Source organism: Caretta caretta, chromosome 3 (genome assembly GCF_965140235.1).
Source record: "Caretta caretta isolate rCarCar2 chromosome 3, rCarCar1.hap1, whole genome shotgun sequence".
Taxonomy (NCBI): Eukaryota; Metazoa; Chordata; order Testudines; family Cheloniidae; genus Caretta; species Caretta caretta.
The window spans coordinates 112615586-112639000 of NC_134208.1; the positions used below are offsets into that span (position 1 = coordinate 112615586).

At 36.4% G+C, this 23415-nt stretch overlaps 1 protein-coding gene across 6 annotated transcripts in view; it reads left to right on the plus strand.

The window, feature by feature from the left end:
* The window catches only part of STXBP5 (syntaxin binding protein 5), a 179190-nt gene that overhangs the window by 132712 nt on the left and 23063 nt on the right, over positions 1 to 23415 (plus strand). For 2 of the 6 annotated variants that reach the window (XM_048844299.2, XM_048844301.2), the window contains 5 exons: positions 3011 to 3076; positions 7701 to 7763; positions 7864 to 7911; positions 19966 to 20016; positions 22578 to 22817. In XM_048844299.2, the coding sequence (XP_048700256.1) occupies positions 3011 to 3076; positions 7701 to 7763; positions 7864 to 7911; positions 19966 to 20016; positions 22578 to 22817 (468 nt within the window). The remainder of the gene's footprint in view (positions 1 to 3010; positions 3077 to 7700; positions 7764 to 7863; positions 7912 to 19965; positions 20017 to 22577; positions 22818 to 23415) is intronic. The other 4 variants (XM_048844302.2, XM_048844304.2, XM_048844300.2 and 1 more) reach the window with 3 other exon arrangements.

The window sequence follows — 23415 nt, forward strand, 5'->3', positions numbered from 1 at the left end:
CCTAACTGTCAGAGTGGGTAAGCACTGAAATAAATTTCCTAGGGAGGTGGTGGAATCTTCATCATTGGGGATTTTTAAGAGTAGGGTTGCACAAACAGTTGTCGGATGGACTAACCATCAGAGAAGTGAAGTTCTGGAATAGTCTTCCAAGGGAAGCAGTGGAGGCAAGAGACATATGTGGCTTCAAGACTAAGCTTGATAAGTTTATGGAGGGGATGGTGTGATGGGATAATTTAATTGCCAAAATTAGGCTATCTTTGACTATTAGCTATAAATATGCCCAATGGCCTGTGATGGGACACTAGATAGGGTGGGATCTGAGTTACTACAGAGAATTCTTTCCTGGGTGTCTGGCTGGTGAGTCTTGCCCACATGCTCAGGGTTTAGTTGATCGCTATATTTGGGGTCGGGAAGGAATTTTCCTCCAGGGCAGATTGGCAGAGGCCCTGGGGTTTTTTCGCCTTCCTCTGCAGCATGGGGCACGGGTCACTTGCTGGAGATTCTCTGCACCTTGAAGTCTTTAAACCATGAGTTGAGGATTTCAATAGCTCAGACATAGGTCAGGGGCTTGTTACAGGAGTGGATGGGTGAGATTCTGTGGCCTGCGTTATGCAGACTAGACGATCATAATGGTCCCTTCTGACCTTAAAGTCTGAGTCCAGATAATACTTAGTCCTGCCTTGAATGCAGGGGATTGGACTAGATGACCTCTCGAGGTCCCTTCCAGTTCTGTGATTTCTATGAGAACATGCATAGTGCAGGTGTGGCCCAATGGAAAATGCAGTTCAAGAGAAGGTGCATACCTTGAGTGGGATCCACATTGATGACAACATTTTGAAGAACCATAGTTACAGTAAGGTTAAGTAACTTTTTTCCTCACAGGATAAGTCTTTGGTTTTGACATTCAGAAAATATTCATTTGTTAACCCAGACTCCAGAAGATAACAACTAAGTACCCCAGAGTTTTGAAATAAGAAAAACTGCTTTTTGCACCTACTTTTGCCCTCTATATCAACAATGCAAACACACTGAAGTCTGTAGAGTTGCACAGGTGCAAGTGAGTACAGCGTGATTCTGTCTGTTCTGACTTGGTGTGTGTAACCCTCCCCATCTCCTCAATAGTCTCTACACATTCGTGGGTTTTTTTCCGAAGAAGGCACTAAACTATGATTGCACTGTGTTGAAAATCTTGTTCTGCACATACAGATACTTTCTTCTAACATGATTCAGTTGTGTTTCATTTGTGCAATTAGTACTTGTATTTAGATTAGCATGGTCCATCATAACAGATCCTCTGAGAAGGTTAAAAGAAAAGGAGTACTTGTGGCACCTTAGAGACTAACCAATTTATTTGAGCATGAGCTTTCGTGAGCTACAGCTCACTTCATCGGATGCATACCGTGGAAACTGCAGCAGACTTTATATATACACAGAGAATATGAAACAATACCTCCTCCCACCCCACTGTCCTGCTGGTAATAGCTTATCTAAAGTGATCATCAGGTCACTTTATGATGATCACTTGATGATCACTTTAGATAAGCTATTACCAGCAGGACAGTGGGGTGGGAGGAGGTATTGTTTCATATTCTCTGTGTATATATAAAGTCTGCTGCAGTTTCCACGGTATGCATCCGATGAAGTGAGCTGTAGCTCACGAAAGCTCATGCTCAAATAAATTGGTTAGTCTCTAAGGTGCCACAAGTACTCCTTTTCTTTTTGCGAATACAGACTAACACGGCTGTTACTCTGAAATCTGAGAAGGTTAATATTCTTAAAAAACGTAGTGAAAGCTTTTAATAAAAAACAAAAACAAAAAGCATAACTGGTAACTTTAAATTTAAAAAAACAACAAGGAGTCCGGTGGCACCTTAAAGACTAACAGATTTATTTGGGCATAAGCTTTTGTGGGCTAGAACATGAAGTGGGTTCCAGCCCATGAGAGCTTATGCCCAAATAAATCTGTTAATCTTTAAGGTGCCACCAGACTCCTTGTTGTTTTTGTGGATGCAGACTAACACGGCTACCCCCTGATATTTAAATTTCAACACATCATTTGTCAAGTCATAAAGAAAACAGGGGATCAGAAACTCCATTTGTATCTCTAGTAGGCAGTATGCAACATATGGGATCCCAATGGTTTGACTTCCTTCTTTGCATCTAATTCTGCATTCTTTAAGTGTGCAAAGTTATCATTTCTTTCAGTGAAAGAATCTTGTAACTACAGTCTTGTGATTTGTATGATGATGTCATATTGAGTGTTATATGAAAGTCCTCAACAGGGGAAAAATAATTTCACTCCCCAAAAATAAACCATAACCACCTTATATCATCAATCCATTTCTGAAATGAAATCAGTGAGTTTTGTTGAAAAACCAATGGTAAAGGATCACCTAAGTGTGGCTTCAGGAATATAGTATAACTTTACCCCAAAAAAGGAAAGTAGAAATTATTTTAAAATACACAATAGTGGTCACATGTTAATCTTAAAGTATTTTATAGAATTCCTTAATATTGAAATCCTCCTATTCATCTGATTTTATCACAAACATAAATTAGTTTTCTTATTTCACTTAACATTTTAGGTCATACTTTACTCTTTTGTTTTGGACAGTATACATGTTCAATGCACATATCTAATTAAATAAACAACGTTCTCTGATTATATATGGCTATTTTTTTTCTTAAATGTTTGCCAAATATTATTTTTCTGATTAAATATTGATGAATTGATTAAAAAAATCTAGTGAAAAGTTTCAGTATTTCTGAGGTAATACTATAATTCTTCTGTCAAACAGACTATTTTAGTGCTGTAACTGAGGTCAGCCTCTTAAGTGAAAGACTTATTAAATAAATAAATAAATAAAAATCTTCCCTCACTCCCCCTGTCAAGTGGGAGAAACACTTGCTTGGTGTAATATAGAGGCTAAAAGTTCACAAGTTCTAGTTCAGGAAAGATTGTAAACAGCAATTTTATTTTCTATTTTAAATTGTTCTTTGTATTTTTCAGCAGGTCTTTGTGATATTAATGAAGGGACTACAGTGCCAGAGGATCGCTGCAAGTCACCGACTTCGGGTAACTACAGTTTTTTCAAATACTTTAACATTATAGTTGCACAGAATGTGACTCGCTTTGTTCTAAGTTGTGCCAGAAATGCTTGCTAAGTAATTATATAGAAACCGTCTATGTTAGCTTTTTCTTTCCATCATGTTGTATTCATTTTGCCATTTAAGATTTCATTAACCATTACAGAATTCTGGTTTAAATCAAGGACAATTTATCTGACTTGGAAATATAAACCTAGTTTCTAGTAAGGATGAGTCAAGTGGCATGTGTGAGTTTCAAATAGTTATGCTTCAGGGCGACAGCACATAGGCAAAGATATTCTTAGATTGGAAATACATGCTATCTATGAGGCTGTGAGGAAAGTGAAGGTCTCATGCTACAGTATATTTTATGAGTGCTTTTCCTATTAATTTTGTCAATCACTAGTGTTTGTGTGTGTATAATATATGGCAAAATGAATACAACACGATGGAAAGAAAAAGGCTATCATAGATAGATAGATATATATTTACTTCACAGCCAGGGAGGAAAAGGGATCTTGGCTAGAGATTGCAGTGTGGAGCTCCTGAGATACCGGTAATATAACACACTTGCAACTTGTGACTACAATAATAGTTTAAGTAGTTTCCATATCTGTGCAAATCACAAGTTCCAACTGGTACTGCTAAGGTTTTTCTGTTTTTAATACAGGTTTACATGGTAAAATCTCTTTGATAAAGGGGAAAAAATCCTGTTTTTTGGGGAAAGCTATTTTTGACTGACTTTTATAGTGTGAGTTTACTGCCATTTTCTCATGAGGGTGGTAGCTGAAAATTTTTGTCAGGCTCTCAGAATTTTCTGGAAGCTAGCAGACTTCCAAAATAGGAGCTCCCCACTCCAAATAAGTTGGCTTTTCCATTACACTGGAGCTGGATTTTTAAAGGAGAACTGCGGTGATTCACTCTAATAGCTCAAAAGTTTAATGAATAATAACGCATTAGGGCTCCGCTCTTCCAAATACTTAAGAATGCACTCATAATGAATATATATAGTATTAAAAATGAATTTTCAAAAGTGTCTAGAAATATCTGTCACTGTTTCACTTTCCCATCACTTTCATCAGACTCTTAATGGGAGCTATCGTTTTACTCATTCTCCCTCAGAAGCTCTAGTCTGATGAGGAGATTACGATTTAAAATTGCAGATTTATTTTATCTGGATATTTAAAAAGTGCCTAAAAGGACTGGGTGGGAACATATATTAAAATTAATTCATCTCATGAATAAACTAATGCCATTATGAATGATCCTTACCACAACAGCCTATAAAGAATACTAAATACCAAAGTCTTTGATCCTATTTATACCCTCTATAGCCTAAAGCCCTTATTGAAAGCTTGGGTAAAAAGGATATGTCTTTTAGGGATCCCAGAATGTCAACAAATTCATACTCTGCTCTTCAAACTGTATTCAGAGTTTCAATGTACATCATCAGACTGTCAATCTGTCAACAGTTAAGATTTTCCTTTTCAGAAGGGCAAATTGAGAATGGAATTGGAATTTGACCAGGACATGATTAGTAGATTAATTCTACTTTACATTTAAAAACAAACAGACTAACTCTACTTCACATTTTATAACCAAATTCTACTAAAGAAGTGTGTTGCTATGATATAGTTACCTAAATACAGAGTTTGTTGAAGTGTTAAACCTGATTTTGGGCTACCCTATACTCTGGTGTAGAGAAGTATTTCCCTCATTTGGATTCAAAGATGTGCTTCCTATTTGTGTAACCAAACAAAAAAACGCTCATCCCCCACCATGTCCAGTAGATGCAAAAATCTATGATCCACTTACTGTATTCTGCTGTTGTTTCAGTGAAATACTTCTGCCTAGATTTTAGGTGATGCTGGTGATAGTTCTAACTGAACTACTTGAATTTGACAGGTAGAGTAAGTAAAATGACCTAACCTGGACATTTAAATTTAAGACAAGTTTTGATTAAAAAAATAATAATTTAGTTAATAGAGCTAAGGAGATAATTCCAATAAAAGGATTAATATAAATGAACCGTAAAATATTGACTTGAGGTATAATTATTTGGTATGTGTGAGTTGTTTTGGTTTTGTTGATTTCTTTTGTTTTTTCAAAAGATAGCAATTTTAGGAGTAAATTAGTGTGTTTCACGAGAAAAGACTGACAACGAGAAGAGGTGAAAAAGTAGACATTTCACGGATGAGAAGAGGGCAAGCAAAGAGAAAAAAGCATGGGGAACATATGGGGAGGAAAGGAAAGGTAGAGAAATAAGGAGACACCCAAAAATATTCATCCTGCAAGGATTAGCATCTTTTGTGAAAGTCAGGTATCATGGGCCCCAGAAAAATCTTTATGTAGACATCGCAGGTGGAAGGAATATAGTGAACCTTAAACTAAGGAAGGAAAACTTGGAAAACAAAGAAAGGAAGAAGACTGGGAAGGTGATAAAGAAGAAAAGAAATAGGGTGGGTTTTTCATCAGTATTTCCAGCTTATCACCAGTCTTCAAAGACTTTATGAGGGAAAAAACACTGGATTCAACACTGTACTTAAATTTGAAATTCAAAAATTTCAGTAAATTCATTTAACATAATCTCGCCCCGCCCCGCCCCCAATCAATTTTTTCTATCTGAGTTAGGGGTCAGGTACAGTATTTAAATAAATTCTACTTGTATTCTGTCATAGAAGAACCAAAGAATATACATGCATAGTGCAGAAATTTAACACACTCTGCTGGGTAGGTAATAAAAAACAAACATCCATCCTGGGTATGTTTTGTCTTGAATTAGATTAAAATTCAGAAGTGGGCTTCTTAAGATAACTTAAACATTTAATTTGCAGTAACAGAAAATGGAGAAATGGGATCTATGGGGCTGGAGATAATAAGTTGTTGGCTTCACAGAGGGACTCTTAGGCCATATCTACACTTACCGGGTTTCGATGCTGCTGCGATCGATTTAGAAGGGGTCAATTTAGTGAGTCTAGTGAAGACCCGCTAAATCGACTGCAGAGCACTCTCAGGTACCCCACTGGAATGAGAAGATTAAGGTAAGTCACCGGGAGAGCATCTCCCGTCAACTCAGCATGGTGTAGACACTGCAGTAAGTCAACCTAAGCTATGTCAACTGCAGCTACATTATTCACTTAGCCGGAGTAGTGTAACTTAGGTCTACTTACCACAGTAGTGTAGACAAGGCCTTAGAGAGGGCAACAAGACTGGGGAGGACCTAAGAGATGCTGGGAAGGTGGGGAGTGGATATTGTCAGAACTTAGGAGCTCCAGAAGAAATCAGAGCATCAAACACTGATAGACTAAAGTTGCAGAGAATAGAAGGCAGATTTTGGTGTTTGGAGTTTGTCTAGTTAGGGAGAGACTAGCTATGGGGTAAGACTGCAATATCCAAATATAACTTTAACTTTATTAAGCTTGGCATTTTTTAAAAATTCAGTGAATATGGTTTTGGAGCTTACAGTTATAAAATAATGCTCAACTAGAGCTTGATTAGGAGACGGGTTGTACAACAGTCTGGAAGATCAGTGTTTGGGACTGAAAGTCTGAGACCTCTTCGGTCAACTGAAGCTACAGCATGAATGGTGTGACAATTTGAGTCTTCCAAATGAACAGAGCTGCAACTTCAGTTACCCTCTAACTTCCTCCACTGCGTGGTTACACAGATTTACAGCTATAAAAAAGGCTCCATGCCCTTGCTAGTTGGCAGAGCATCCTCTAGCTTTGAGACACCGAGAACTAAATTACAACAGAAACAAAATGAAAACCAAAACAAAGAGATTATAAAAGCATTAAACTTTGTTTCCCTCATCTAGTGCCCTGGATAAAGTTGCATAAAATATACAAAGTGCCATGCTTGGATACCTAAAATAGTAAGAAAATAATACCCTTGTAACACTTTCTGTCCTTTTTATTGGTGTGGGGTTTTTTTTAGTGATTTAAAAACCTGCAGTGTTGGGTATTTTAATAAGATTAAAAAAGCCACCAAGTTAAATGTCTCTAAAACAGTGGTTCACAAATCGTAGCCCATTCACCATCTGTGGTCTTTAGAACCACTGCTTGCAGAATTAAGTTTTCTGTTGTGGTGTTGGGATAGGAGTTGTTTGCAGAATAAAACTGCTGCTCTAAACAGATTTCTTTCTTTGAGACCAAATGATGCTCTATATTCCATTTGCTCTGTAGATCCAAATCTGGATAAATTCTTTGTCCTCTTATTTACAGACCAACATACTAGGTGTCCACATATTAAAATGTTTATATTAAATAAAATAAATGTCTCTAACCAAAATAACCCAGATGCACTGTGTTGTGGTGGTGTGTCTTGCTCTAATACGTAATTTTGCTTCAGATTACCTGCTTATTTTTGTGTACGCTTCTTTATTGCAAAGAGTTTGGCGTCTATAGTGCCACCACATAACAGAAAGCTTCACTAATCTTTTGATCAGTACTTTGATGTATCTTAGCTGTGAAGTCAGTGTGACAGTATGTTAAGTCTCATAAGACTTTTTAAATATAATGCATAGTCTTTCTGTCAGATAAGTGTTGTACATGTATCTTGTTTTGTGAATGTCCATTTTGCATGTCTATTTCATTCTGTCTTCACTCATATAGGTTCTGGTTCTCCAAACAATTCTGATGATGATGATCAAAAAATGAATAATTTTATAGAAAAGGGTACAGTATTTTTATTTTAACAGCATTATTTATTTTGTTCAGTTCATCCTTTTAGTACATTTATAGTTTTTGACATTTTTTGTTAAAATATTATTTACAGTGAAGACCAAAGGCAGAAAATTTTCCAAGATGGTAGCCAATGATATAGGTAGGAACTAGAAAAATTCTGCTTTCTTCCTAATTTAGTGCCTTACTCTATGCAACACTAACCCAACAGCAAAAAATTTCAAATTGTAGTGTATTTAGTTCTTAATCTATCTTTCCCTGTGCTAAATGGTAATCCTTTGGGCTGCTTCTGTGCTAAATATATTGGGCACAATGATTAACAAAATCAAGGAGAAACGGTGTTTTCATACTTTAATTTATATGATGTGCACCTTCCTATTTATTTGGGAGAAGAGGTTCTACTTTATTCTGAAATATTAGAAGGGTTCAGTCTATGCAAATTGCAACATACTATTACGTTTGTTGTGGTGCAGTATACTTTAGAAACTGTTGCTGATTTACTTCCTTGTAAATGTCACACCCATATCCATAAGGCCTAGTTTTCCCTACAAGTTTTCAAAATAGTGGTAGGATTGCATTTTCCTTCAGCATAAAAAGGAACGAGAGCTATATATATACCTATCCTCATTATCAATACTATAACCCAGAGCGGTATATGCTAGCGGTATCCAGCCATAATATGACAAGTCACCAGTCTATAAATTCTTTTAAATAAAAGTTGCAATTAAAAATGGTTTGAATTATGTTGTATGCAAGCTAAGAAATGAACCCTTTTATGGTCAGAATGGAAATATGATGGATTGATAATCTAACACATGGTCAGTAAGGAAATAAGGCAAATGGGTATTTGGTGTATTCTGGGAAAAGGTCTCTTCATTTTTCTAATTTATTCTTATTTCAGCATTAGTACTTTAAGATTTTTATTTGTTGTATCTACATTGTATGGTAGCAATAAGATTTAGTTATATTCCTTTGGAGATATTTTATTCCAAAGATTTAATCTGTGTTGTTATGTATAACAAGATTGTTTGGTATACCTCTAATGTCTTTTAGAATATAAGTATACTTCATAGAAAGAATAACTAATAGTGTAGTAATAATTATTTACCACAGATAAAGAAATTGTTGAGACAATGAGTGAAAGTAAGTTTGAAAGTGACAATCCAGAATGACATGTCCAACTTCCACCATAGGATTTTGGTACCTCACTATCACGTTTACGATCTTTTCTGGACCTCTTTCATAAAGTAATATCCACAAACCTAGTCCTGCAGAGACAAAAGTGGGTGGTGAAGAATTCTAATGTTTGCTGGCTGGCAAATGACTAGCTATTGTATTTTAATAGTTAGGGTCCCAGATAGACTCATTAGCTATCTTTAATTGTGAGTGCTAAGCACAAAAAGTTTGAACCCTCTATACACAAGAATTTGTTCCATTACCTCTATCATAGAGGTATTTTATGAGTAATCTACGAACATAGGTTCCATTACCTCTATCATAGAGATATTTTATGAGTAATCTACAAACAGCAGAATTTGCTGAATAAGGTATAAGACTAGGAGTTGAGATAATTGGATTTTTATTGGCTCTGATTTATAGTTTGACCTTTGGCAACTCACAACTTTTTCTGCACCTGAATGGAACAAAGGGAGACCAACAAGTAAAGACAGTGCAGCAACTAAAGGGAAAAATATAGCACTCAAAATTCAGAGTTGTATGAATGTTGATGTGAGGAGGTTGTGAAGGCTGCTTACCCTGTCCCATGTATGGAGACTGTAAGAAATGCCTCTTAAGCTAGTAAAAAGACTCTATACCAGAGACAGCAGGAAGGTGGAAAGAGGATGTATTTTTGTCCCAATCCTGATTGGAGAGCTGGCCACAATAATAAAAGCATCAGATGTAACAGGATCTCTCTGTTCTGAACATCCCAGGACTGAAATAAGAAGGATGTTGGAAGTCAGTTTTATAACACAATGGTAGAGTAATCTGACACAGCTTGCAAAATTTTACCTGATGGTTTTACATGTTATCTTTGCCTGGTAGAGAGGTAAATCATCTTCCTCTTAAGTGTTCCAAAAGGAGTGTTCTTTTCTATATTTTAATTAAATGACCTATATTATGCAAAAAAATTGCTTTTAGTTATGTTAATTGTTGACCAGGCTGTCTGAGCTGTTTAACTTGACTCTGATGTTGTAATTTCTACTGTGTCATCACTATATTGCAGCATTATTGTATTAATAAAACAAATCAGTGATAATTATACAGAATTATACACATCTGTTCCATTCTAAAGTCTTTCTAAGGGAATAGAATAGTGTCTTGAATTTGCTTCACAACTCAAATAACGTTCTAGAACAAGTTTGAAAGAATTGCATCTTTCAGGAAAAAAGTGATATGCAGAGTTAACTTGAGCCTGATGTTAGCTATGTGTAATATCCTTTAATTAAGGCTACAATTTTGTCATGAATGTCGTGGAAGTCACAGAATCCGTGACTTCCAAAGACCTCCATGTCTTCAGCCCGGCGGTTGGGAAATGCAGAGTTGTGCCGCCTCCCACAGCTGCAGGGAGCTGTGAGGTATCCTCGCCATCTGAGGCAACCGGCCCCCAAATTCCCAGCCACCATAGTCAGCAGGGGTACACCAAAGTTCCCAGCCACTGCGGGCAGTGGGGGTACCCCCAAAGCTCCCAGCCACCATAGGAGGGGCTTAGCCTGGCAACTCACTGCTGCTAGCAGGCAGGGGGACTCTGGCAGCTCCCTAGCCATTGCCATGGGGGAGCAGGGGGACCCCTGATGCTGGGGAGCAGGCAGGGGACCCTGAGGCTCCCCTCTGCCGCTGGAGCCCAGAGCTCCCAGCCACCCTGCAGCTGCCCAGTCCCTTCCCATTTTATCATGGATATTTTTAGGAAAAGTCAGGGACAGGTCAGGGGCAATAAAGAAAAGTTCACAGAAGCCTATGACCTGTCCCTGACTTTTCCTAAAAATATCCATGACAAAATCTTTGCTTTACATATAGTCCATGAACTCCACATTGTAACTTGAAATTTCTGCTATCAGTTTAATAAACTGTACAATCATTGAAAATTTTGTCATCTCACTCATAATTATTTACTAGGTTTGTGAGTAGACAGCTGTCCTACTAATAATGTAGGAGCCCAGTGAATCTATCTAGAAGAATTAGAAAATGCCCATCTTCATGGTTCTTACGTTGCCATTATGAATAGGATTGTTGTGTAATTTTACATTTGAAATGTATTAAGGAGTGACCACTTGAAGTCGGTGAAAACAAAAATACTTTTTTGCATTGCCGTTTACTGTACATTGTATGTGGCATGTTTATGTTGCATGGCTGTTTTGTGAGCTTATGGTGCTACTTTAATATCTTCCTTTTCTCTCTCATATTACAGAATGTCACTGTCTCTTGCCATTATTTGACATTAATAATTGCATGTTTTATCTCTTCATTGTTTCAAAATGAATTGTGATCAGTTGGATAGGGATTGGGATATTTTGTAAAACGTGTGCCATCTATTGTTACCAATTTTATTGATCTATTGTAAAACAAATCATTTCACTTTATCAAATGTATAATCAGATGGGACTTGTCTTGTGGCATGATTGCAGTTCATTGCATTGCCACACAAGGAACTCTGAATTCCAAAATAAGCTTCTGGAATTCTTTGTCCCCAACCTGTTGAGGATTTAGCCCATCAGAGAGGCTACTCTTGGATATTAGATAAGGTGAAGTTACCCACACTTCCCATTGCTCTAACTTGCAAAGTATTATTTTCATAGGAAGATACTAATCTTGTCCTTGTGTTCAGTTACCTGCTGCCATCATGGCAGCAATTAAGGGTAAGGAGGTGTCATTCATGAAAGGATAATTGAAAATCTAGCTCCCACCTAACTGAAGAGAAAAACAGATACTATTCCAGTGGCAGGACCATAAGGAATTGTCTCCCTAAAGAAAATTTATAGATGTCTAAATCTTTAAACTGGGGCTGTCAAGCAATTAAAAAACTTAATTGTGATTAATCATGCTTTTAAACAATAATAGAATACCATTCATTTAAATATTTTTGGATGTTTTCTACATTTTCAAATATATTGATTTCAATTACAACACAGATTACAAAGTGTACAGTGCTTACTTTATATTTATTTTTTATTACAAATATTTACACTGTAAAAAACAAAAAAAAAGTATTTTTCAATTCACCAAATGCAAGTACTGTAGTTCAGTCTCTTTATCATGAAAGTTGAACTTACAAACGTAGAATTAGGTACAAAAAATAACTGCACTGAAAAATAAAAAAATGTAAAACTTTAGAGCTTACAAGTCCTCTCAGTCCTACTTCAGCCAATTGCTCAGACAAACAAGTTTGGTTACAATTTGCAGGAGATAATGTTGCCTGCTTCTTGTTTACCTGAAAGTGAGAACAGGTGTTCACTGTTGTAGCTGGCGTTGCAAGATATTACATGACAGATGCGCTAAAGATTCACGCTTCAGCCACCATTCCAGAGGACATTGATCCATGCTGATGACAGGTTCTGCTCAATAACCATCCAAAGCAGAGCGGACCTACGCATGTTCATTTTCATCATCTGAGTCAGATGCCACCAGCAGAAGATTGATTTTCTTTTTTGGTGGTTTGGGTTTGGTATTTTCCACGTCGGAGTGTTGCTCTTTCAAGTTTTCTGAAAGCATACTCCACACCTCGTCCTTCTCAGATTTTGGATGGCACTTTGGTTTCTTAAATCTTGGGTCGAGTCCTGTAGCTATTTATAGACATCTCACATTGGTATCTTCTTCGTGTTTTGTCAAATCTGCTGTGAAAGCGTTCGGAAAATGAACATTTGCTGGGTCATCAGCTGAGACTGCTATAACATGAAATATATGGCAGAATGCAGGTAAAACAGAACTGGAGACATACTATTCTCCCCTTAGGAGTTCAGTCACAAATTTAATTAACATATTATGTTTTTAACAAGCATCATCAGCATGGAAGCATGTCCTCTGGATGGTGGCCAAAGCATGAAGGAGCATACAAAGGTTTAGCATATCTGGCACGCAAATACCTTGCAATGCCGGCTACAAAAGTGCCATGTGAATGCCTGTTCTGACTTTCAGCTGACGTAAATAAGAAGCAGGCAGCAGTATCTCCAGTAAATATAAACAAACTTGTCTGTCTTAGCGATTGGCTGAACAAGAAGTAGGACTGAGTGGACCTGTAGGCTCGATAAAGCTTTACATTGTTTTATTTTATTTTTAGTGCAGTTACGTAACACAAAAAAAAATCTACATTTGTAAGTTACACTTTCACAATAAAGAGATTGCACTTCAGTACTTGTATGAGGTGAACTGAAAAATACTATTTCTTTTGTTTATCATTTTTACAGTGCAAATATTTGTAATAAATAATATAAAGTGAGCACTATAACTTTGTATTCTGTGTTGTAATGAAATCAATTTGAAAATGTAGAAAAACATCCAAAATATTTAAGAAATTTCTATTGGTATTCTATTTAACAGTGCAATTAATCACGATTAATTTTTTTGAGTGAATCGAATGAGTTAACTGCGATTAATCGACAGCCCTACTTAAAACAAACCTTTCTCCTTTTAATCATTTTATTGAAGATATGTGCTTATCTAAAGCTTCTTTATTCCTACAGGTTCATATCTATAGCAACAAATTGATGTCAGAGTTAGAATTATTGGTTTGTTACAAGATGAAGAAAAACTTGCCTAAACACACAAACCTGCAGTGTTAGCACAAAGAATATAAAATAAACTGGAGTCACAAAGTCACCATTCCAAATTTACCAGATGTATTCTAGTTATCTAGTCTTTTGATTATTTTAGTAACACTCCTAGGACTATTCAGGAATGAACATGACTCAGACACCAAAGCACAGACAATGTCTCTTTCTGTAGGCTCATTATTATAGCCAAACTTTCATTTGAATTGTATGAAAAGCTAACTATGGAGCAGTGGTCTCAACTTGCAGTGGGGCGCGGTCTAGGTTGGATATTAGGAAACACTATTTCACTAGGAGGGTGGTGAAGCACTGGAATGGGTTACCAAGGGAGGTGGTGGAGCCTCCATCCTTAGAGGTTTTTAAGGCCCGGCTTGACAAAGCCCTGGCTGGAATGATTCAGTTGGGGATGGTCCTGCTTTGAGCAGGGGGTTGGACTAAACGTCCTGAGGTCTCTTCCAAACCTAATCTTCTTTGGAATAATTATAATGCTCTTATATTTATATAGCTCTGTTTATCCAGATGGAGCCCAAATACTTAACATGGTTTAATAGCTACTTCTACAAACTATACTACAGGAAATACTTTGACCACTGCTCAAAACAACCACATGTGCAGTGAGGCATGGTAAATATTTTGCTACTACACAACAGTGCACATACATCTCATGTGGCCTTTAGAGTGCACATACATCTCATGTGGCCTTTAGAGCTTTTACTGCTGAATTAGTTAAATCTGCTATTCCTCATTTTTAAATAATGATCAAAATTTACCCAGCCACAGAAGGTTTTCTTAAGGTTGACCCGTGTTACAACCAGTAGAGCATTTTTTATAAAATTCTCTAATAGAGACAGTCTTAGAGGGAGCTCCTCTACACAACAAATCTCATACTATGCATACAATATAATATGTACAAAAAGGAGATAAGATACATAGACCAAATGTTTTCTGTTTAGCTGAGTGAGAAATAAAAGCAAATGATCAGTATTCTAGTGAGTGATTCAGGTTAAAAGCTTAACAACCAATGAAAAATAAGATGGTTTTCCCATTTTTCTCATTAATTAAAACTGTGAAGTATTTTCTGTTTATACGCAAGGTGACACTATTTTTATTTAACCTTTAATAATTATTCACATTTCTTACTTTGTGTTTTCCTGACTTGTTCAACATACTGTCCACACTATTAGATATTTTGAAATGTTATGCTGTGAACAGACTATATATTTTAAGCACCTTGTGATCTCTCCCTCAGCAATCATCTCTGCAATAATTATCTTCCCTTTAAATATGTTTTATCTACTTGTAGTATTAATAAAACAAATACATTTTCATTTTGTAGAGTAGATATTTCTTTTCCTTAATAAACTAATGTGCAGCAGAATCATCTTGAAACTTATTTTTATCAACCATGATACGGAATTCTAGATTTTTATTGCCTTGATGTTTTTTAAAAAGGAGGGATGTGGATCTTAGAATCTAAGACCCATCAAATTTTCATGTACTCCAGATCACAGGTGAATTGGATTTTATCTCTTGTGCCAATTTCAGCCTTTATTTTTAAACTCCTTGGAATATTGCCATGAATTGTTTAGTGTTTCAGAATTTGTATGTCTAGAGTGACATTTCTTTTAGATTGGCAGGAGTTGTGGACCAACCTGGATGAGCAAGCATCTCAGAGATGTGATTAAGAAAAAGCAGAAAGCATACAGGGAATGGAAGATGGGAGGGATCAGCAAGGAAAGCTACCTTATTGAGGTCAGAACATGTAGGGATAAAGTGAGACAGGCTAAAAGTCAAGTAGAGTTGGACCTTGCAAAGGAAATTAAAACCAATAGTAAAAGGTTCTATAGCCATATAAATAAGAAGAAAACAAAGAAAGAAGTGGGACCGCTAAATACTGAGGATGGAGTGGAGGTCAAAGATAATCTAGGCGTGGCCCAATATCTAAACAAATACTTTGCCTCAGCCTTTAATAAGGCTAAAGAGGATCTTAGGGATAATGGTAGCATGACAAATGGGAATGAGGATATGGAGGTAGATATTACCATATCTGAGGTAGAAGCGAAACTCAAACAGCTTAATGGGACTAAATCGGGGGGGCCCAGATAATCTTCATCCAAGAATATTAGAGGAATTGGCACATGAAATTGCAAGCCCATTAGCAAGAATTTTTAATGAATCTCTAAACTCAGGGGTTGTACTGTATGATTGGAGAATTGCTAACATAGTTCCTATTTTTAAGAAAGGAAAAAAAAGTGATCTGGGTAACTACAGGCCTGTTAGTTTGACATCTGTAGTATGCAAGGTCTTGGAAAAAATTTTGAAGGAGAAAGTAGTTAAGGACATTGAGGTCAATGGTAATTGGGACAAAATACAACATGGCTTTACAAAAGGTAGATCGTGCCAAACCAATCTGATCTCCTTCTTTGAGAAAGTAACAGATTTTTTAGACAAAGGAAACGCAGTGGATCTAATTTACCTAGATTTCAGTAAGGCGTTTGATACCATGCCACACAGGGAATTATTAGTTAAATTGGAAAAGATGGGGATCAATATGAAAATTGAAAGGTGGATAAGGAACTGGTTAACAGGGAGACTACAGTGGGTCCTACTGAAAGGTGAACTGTCAGGCTGGAGGGAGGTTATCAGTGGAGTTCCTCAGGGATCAGTTTTGGGACCAATCTTATTTAATCTTTTTATTACTGACCTCGGCACAAAAAGTGGGTGTGTGCTAATAAAGTCTGTGGATGATACAAAGCTGGGAGGTATTGCCAATTTAGAGAAGGACTGGGAAATCCTAGAGGAAGATTTGGATGACTTTGTAAACTGGAGTAATAGTAATAGGATGAAATTTAATAGTGAGAAGTGTAAGGTCATGCATTTAGGGATTAATAACAAGAATTTTAGTTATAAGCTGAGGATGCATCAATTAGAAGTTATGGAGGAGGAGAAGGACCTTGGAGTATTGGTTGATTATAGGAGGACTATGAGCTGCCAATGTGATATGGCTGGGAAAAAAGGTAATGCGGTCTTGAGATGTATCAGGTGAGGTATTTCCAGTAGAGATAGGGAGGTTTTAGTACCGTTATACAAGGCACTGATGAGACCTCACCTGGAATACTGTGTGCAGTTCTGGTCTTCCATGTTTAAGAAGGATGAATTCAAACTGGAACAGGTACAGAGAAAGGCTACTGGGATGATCTGAGGAATGGAAAATTTGTCTTCTGAAAGGAGACTCAAGGAGCTTGGCTTGTTTAGCCTAACCAAAAGAAGGTTGAGGGGAGATATGATTGCTCTCTATAAATATATCAGAGGGATAAATACTGGAGAGGAAGAGGAATTATTTAAGCTCAGTACCAATGTGGACACAAGAACAAATAGATATAAACTGGCCATCAGGAAGTTTAGACTTGAAATTAGACAAAGGTTTCTAACCATCAGAGGAGTGAAGTTTTGGAATAGCCTTCCAAGGGAAGCAGTGGGGGCAAAAGATCTATCTGGCTTCAAGATTAAACTCGATAAGTTTATGGAGGAGATGGTATGATGGGATAACATGATTTTGGCAATTAATTGATCTTTAACTATTCATGGTAAATAGACCCAATGGCCTGTGATGGGATGTTAGATGGGGTGGGATCTGAGTTACTACAGAAAATTCTTTCCTGGGTATCTGGCTGGTGAGTCTTGCCCATATGCTTAGGGTTCAGCTGATGATAATTGGAACTTCTACTAGAATATACTAAATTTTTAAATCTGAGACTTTCATTTTCAAAGAAAATTCAGAAGAATAAGCCTGAGTGGTATTGTACCCTGCAAGAGTAGGGAGCTCACACATGCGTCATCAGTGTGGGTGCAAAAAATGAACACTTATTTAATTTCAACAAAGATGACAAGTGAGAATTAGCTGTTTTTCAGCAAAGGGAAGTCGGGGACTTGTGGGGGAAGAGTCTGTCTATCTGAGTATTCTATCATAGTAGTATCTGGGTATTCTAAACATTTCTTTTAGGTAGGGAAGTATTATCCCTATTGAGGGTTTGTCTACACGGTGCATTAGTCTGCAGTAACTGGAATATAAATTGTAATGTGCAATAGCATGATGTGCACTAACTGGTCCATGTGGACCCTACTGGCATGCACTAAAAGTTCCCCAGTGTACACATTAATGCACACTAGGGAACTTTTAGTGCCCACCAGCAGGGTACACACATGCCAGTTAGTGAATGACATGCTAGTGTGTATTAGAATTTGCACATCAGCTAGTGCAGACAAGCCTTAAGTGATTTACCAAAGGTAACACATGAAGCTGGGAATTAAATCCAAATCTCCTGAGTCCCAGTCCTGTGCCTAAGACACAACACCTTTCTGATCACAAGACAGACAAAAGTGTGATAATTAATTGTTCAAGTAGCAGTTAGTTATAACTTGAGTATTTTAGTTGTGTACTTGCTTTATAAATGGACTGAATGTAATCACTGTTTTCTGTAAGTAAAATTTTACCATGTTAATTTAATTTTCACTTTATCATTACAAGGCTGATAGATAGTTCTGAACAATATTAGAACACTTATAATATAAAAATCAGGTTTTGTTATGTAACTCTATGAATCCCTAAATGAGTGGTTTTAAAAATCTATCAGTTGTATTGCTTGTGGTGATAAGAGAGAATTAATGGTTGTCTTATTTCTTTCGAAGAAACTTTTTGTGAAGAGAAATTTATTTACTGTGTATGGAACTGCAGGCTCTTTAGTTGCTCTGTGTTGTGTTTAAGGTTTTACAGTCTTTATAGTTGTAGGCTTTTAAATTATGTTACATATGAAGACAATATGTGTGAATGACTGTCAAAATTTGACACAAGTTGAGGAATTGGATAGTTCACCTGTCACACATGGTTTCACCTTTTTATTACTTTGTTTTACATTCCTGGTATCTTAATATTCCAATGTTTCAGTGTCCATAAAAAGAGCAATTTTCTGTCTACATGTTGGTAGTGCACCACTCACTGTGACACCTAGCAATATCACCCTAACTGTTCCAGAAATGGATTTTTAATGAGGCTTGCTTTTTTCATTAAAAAAAAATGCTACCTTGTCTTCTACAAGGTAACCCACTGTTGGATCCTAGCTATGCTTGAGTTAGAAAAACATCTTAACAACTGAAGTAATTTAAAGAACTCTCTAAAAGGCATTTCTTTAGAACTACTTTTAGGTTTTCCTTAAATTTACAGTATTTAAATCTGTATTTAATGTGACTGCATAATATTTTTCAAACCTGCGTTTTATGAGACTAACATGAAATATATCAAAATTTGAATGACTGACAGATTATCCAGCTATACCTGTCACTCTCACAGTAGAACCTTGCTAATAAACTACTCTTATAATTCATTCCAATTTTTGCTCTTATGTGGGGGAAACACCATTTTAAATACAAGGTGCTGTAGTGAGATGTCCTTTTACTAGGGCTTAATTACTTTTTTTTTACAAAATAGACTATAATGTGTGCGCTAGTGTAGCCCTGGTCACTTGGAATCCTCTTATCCTACAGGAAAGTGAGTGTCTCTTCACCCCAAAGAGCAGAAGAGGATTAAAGTAGCCAAGACTACCTATTATATAATTAAGATTAAAATAAATGACTGAAATAAATGAAGAAATTGCATTGTACTGCATCGTGTTTTCCTTTTTAACATCCTAATTTGCAAAACTCAGTATTTCACAACGGTGCAATACCCTAATGGTCCAAATTATCAAGGTCCTACTATATTTTACCTAAGAAAACATTGTGCATATTGTATATAGACAATATATTGCTTGTTGTTTCTGTATTTCCATAACTTTGCCCTAAATTTCAGAATATTTAAGATGGCTTTAAAATAAACTGTACAAAATTGTAAAATCTTTTATCTTAATGTGGCATAATTATAAATTATATCTTCTGCCTTTTATATATGTCAAGATGATGATTACATTGAGAGAAAGAGGCGTACACTAAAGTTGTGTAAAATTCAGCTGTTTGCATGCACAGGGCTTTGTGTGAACTGTGTTCGTTGCCAGGGGTTTGTACAACCTGCCCCCACATCAGTTTTGGTCTAAACTTGGGGTTTGAACAAAGCCAAAAATGCAAACAAAATCCATGAGTTTTGTCAAGCTTCAGGCAAGATCTTAAGGATGGCATAAGCTTAAAATTTTGAGTCTGAATTTCGGTTCTCTCCTCCCCAGAACTTAATGGGATTTTGGATGTAGGGATTTTGAGTCAGGCTCAACTCTAGTGGAAACACTGCTTAACACAAGGGTTTCAATCATACAGAATTTGGATTAATTGCTTAGTACTGAAATTGGATGTAATAAATTGCGATGTATTAAACATTTGGAAAATGGCAATCTGTTAATAAAAAGGCCAACATTATCATATTTCTTTTAAAGATATATTTTATTTTTCAGCAAAGATGTCCAGAAAGTTAAGTTTGCCAACTGAACTAAAGCCTGATTTAGGTAAGTTCAAAAATAAAGGTTGACCCATATTGCAACTGTGTTTTATAGGAAGAGTAAATTTCCATAAAGTAAGAATCCAAAATATGTGTTTAAATAGACATGTAAAATCTCAGTTGTTGTCATCCTAATGTACACACACAGATTTATGCGTAGTTGTTAAATTTTTATCTGAATTTTTTGAGGCTGCTGTAATTCTTATGTCAGTTACCTTGTGATGTCAGGAATGTTACCAGAGGAATATTACCAGAAAAATGTCATGTCTGTTTGGAACCACATAACAGGGAAAATGAAGTTTTACAGACCTCCCAGGAGATTTTAATTAAGGTCCTATTCTGCAAACAGTTACACTTGTAGTTGACTACAACCAGGCTACTAACATGTTTAAAGCTAACATGTGTAGAGCTAAGCTGATGTATAACTGTTATAAGAAAATGTTGTTTTAGGATTTTGTTGAGACATAGTACAGTAATTTCATAGTAAACATTCTAGTTGTACAGCTTGCATATTAAAGTTTAGAAACACAAATGATCATTCAGTTGCATAATTAAAGAGGCTTAAAATAAGCATATTTTTCAGCACATTGTTATATCTTTCTTGAATATTAAATCCACAAATGTAGATATAGTTTTATATCTGTCACAACAATCCTATTTTGCTCAGAAAAAGAAACTGGAGAATTCTTATATAATGCACACAAGAAAGGTACATGCAAATCAAAAGTCAAAGGGACAGAATTCAAGAAGTCATTTGCAACCCCCAGTTTCAGTGAGTTACCAGAATTTTGGTTAGCTTCTCTTACGCTCGGTAATGGGTCAATTCAATTTTATCTTCAATATGCAGCTCAGTTGGAGACCGTATAATTAAGGCACTTCTATTAAAAAAAAAAAAAAATTGACTGCTTTTAAACTGATTTTCCAAGATTCTTGTTAATGACAGGAAAATATAATCTGTAGCAAATCATATCTACAAATTACTACATTTGGGTATTACCGATATTTAACTGGAAAAACCCTTGATTTATTTTCTTCCCCAGTAAATATTAAAATCTTAAGAAGAATCTTTTTGATGAGGGTGCTATAATCAGTAGCTGAAGTTAGCAGAACAAACGATTCATCATGTATTACACGTTATTTTTGCTGGATATATGACTCTGTACCATATTTTCTTACTATAATGCAGAAAGTAGTAACTTTTCAGATAAAGCACAGTTACCTAGGAGATTTTCTCTCAGTGGGGAAAACAATGTAGCCCATTAATGAAATGGCTCATTATGCTGTGCAGTAATGCTTTTATGAATAAATTACATAAGTAAATTCTGTTGGTTAAACCTCAATCCTGCTAGTACACAGAGTTTCCAACTGTTTCTGTGTACCAGTGAGGGCTTAAAACTAGCATAATCCAGGCCTAAACAAAGCCATAGTGTAAACTACACCATATTTTCAGTGATAAATTTGATTTGCCTTTTAGTAAAAGCATTGGGAGATGCTAACTGAAAGAGAATGATTTGTCAGGAATTTAAAAATCACACTCATGCTTGAGTACAAAAGAGAATCTCTAAGAATGTTGACCCCTCTGGTATTTACAATGTATGCAGCTGGTAACACATGCTGATGCAGATGTTGGTAGCATTTCCATTATAATAGCCTATTTTTAAGGAGTTGCACAGTAACTTTGAATTAAGTTAAAACAAAATTACTTTGTGCTTATGATTTGAATACCCTTTCATGGAGCTACTTTGTGCTCAACCTTCTTTTAGTCCAGGGATGACTGCCGGAAAAGCTTATCAATGTCACTTCCTATAGCACTCCAGAAGAAAGTCTTCAATTACCCAATTTCTTTGTTTTTGAACATTACCACCAAAGAACTTTAGGTTTTTTAAGTGACCTATGCCAGAAGTTCAGGCTAATGTGAATAGCCAGTGAGTCCTCCTTCCATCATAGAATCATAGAATATCAGGGTTGGAAGGGACCTCAGGAGGTCATCTAGTCCAACCCCCTGCTCAAAGCAGGACCAATCCCCAATTTTTGCCCCATACCTGTAAATGGCCCCCTCAAGGATTGAACTCACAACCCTGGGTTTAGCAGGCCAAAGCTCAAACCACTGAGCTATCCCTCCCCCCAAATCTCCTAAAGTCGGAGAACAGGACAAGCTATTTATCACCATGGTATGTGGGTCCCTTTACAAGCTTAAACTGAGATGTTTGTCTCTTACTAAGATAATAAAAGGCTTCTGCTGTTTGATAAATGACTGTCTTTTGTCCCATGCAAAAGATGAACACACACAATGACCATCTAGGACAATTATATAGTGGCGTACTCTGCAGTTGAAGAGATTGTTGCAATTAGAATACAGCATGGAAAATGGGGTCAGTGGGCAGGAGAGGAAATGTAATTAGGGAAATATTTAGCAAAAGGAAGTAATCTATGGAGTGAAAGTTACTACATGCTTGATTTTTAAAGAACTATCTTTACAAAATATGCTAAAAAATCCTAACTGTGGTTTATTTTGAAACTTTATGCTGTATTTTGCAGTGCTTTTTAATTAATGTAAACTTGTTTCAGATGTCAGAGACAACTCCTTCAGTCGATCCCGGAGTTCCAGTGTAACTAGCATCGATAAGGAATCCCGAGAAGCAATTTCTGCTCTTCATTTCTGTGAGACTTTCACACGGAAAGCAGATACATCACCTTCTCCATGTTTATGGGTTGGGACTACTCTGGGTACAGTGCTAGTCATTGTACTGAACCTACCCCCAGGAGGAGAACAAAGACTAAGTCAGCCAGTAATTGTTTCTCCCAGTGGTATGTACAAGACAGGAGATTTGCTGCATAACGTGGCTGGTATTCTGCATTATTATTCTTGAGGGGTTTTTAATGTTTTTTTCTCAATTATGTAATAATTCCATAAATAATTATACAGTGCTCCCTGTTTAAGTCAGGACAGCGTAGTGTTTTGGTATTCTAGAAAGTTGCTATGTCACTTGTGTGTTAGAGATAACTGATTTGGAAAATTGCTAATCAGGTTAAGTCTGAACTGCAAATTTACAATCTGGTATAGGAATATCTGGTCAATGGGGACTACTGTTTGTGTAGCAAGAATGACATTTGAGTAGCTCTACAGCAACACACACAGTGTTAACAGTATAACTAGAGGGAGACAGCAAGAGAAGAATATTGTTAGATGCCACAATCTTTTTATTCACCTTGGTCTCAATGAAGTTCATATTAGATTTTTCCACTACAAAAAAGAATAAAAGTTGTTTGACTATAATGATTGAACCAGCTGGTACTATGTCCTAAGGACAACATTCTTCTCTCAGACCCATATGGCAGATTTCAGCTTTCCCCCTATGCTATCTCTGCTTTTCCTCAATGCATAGAAACTATCATGACCTGCTCT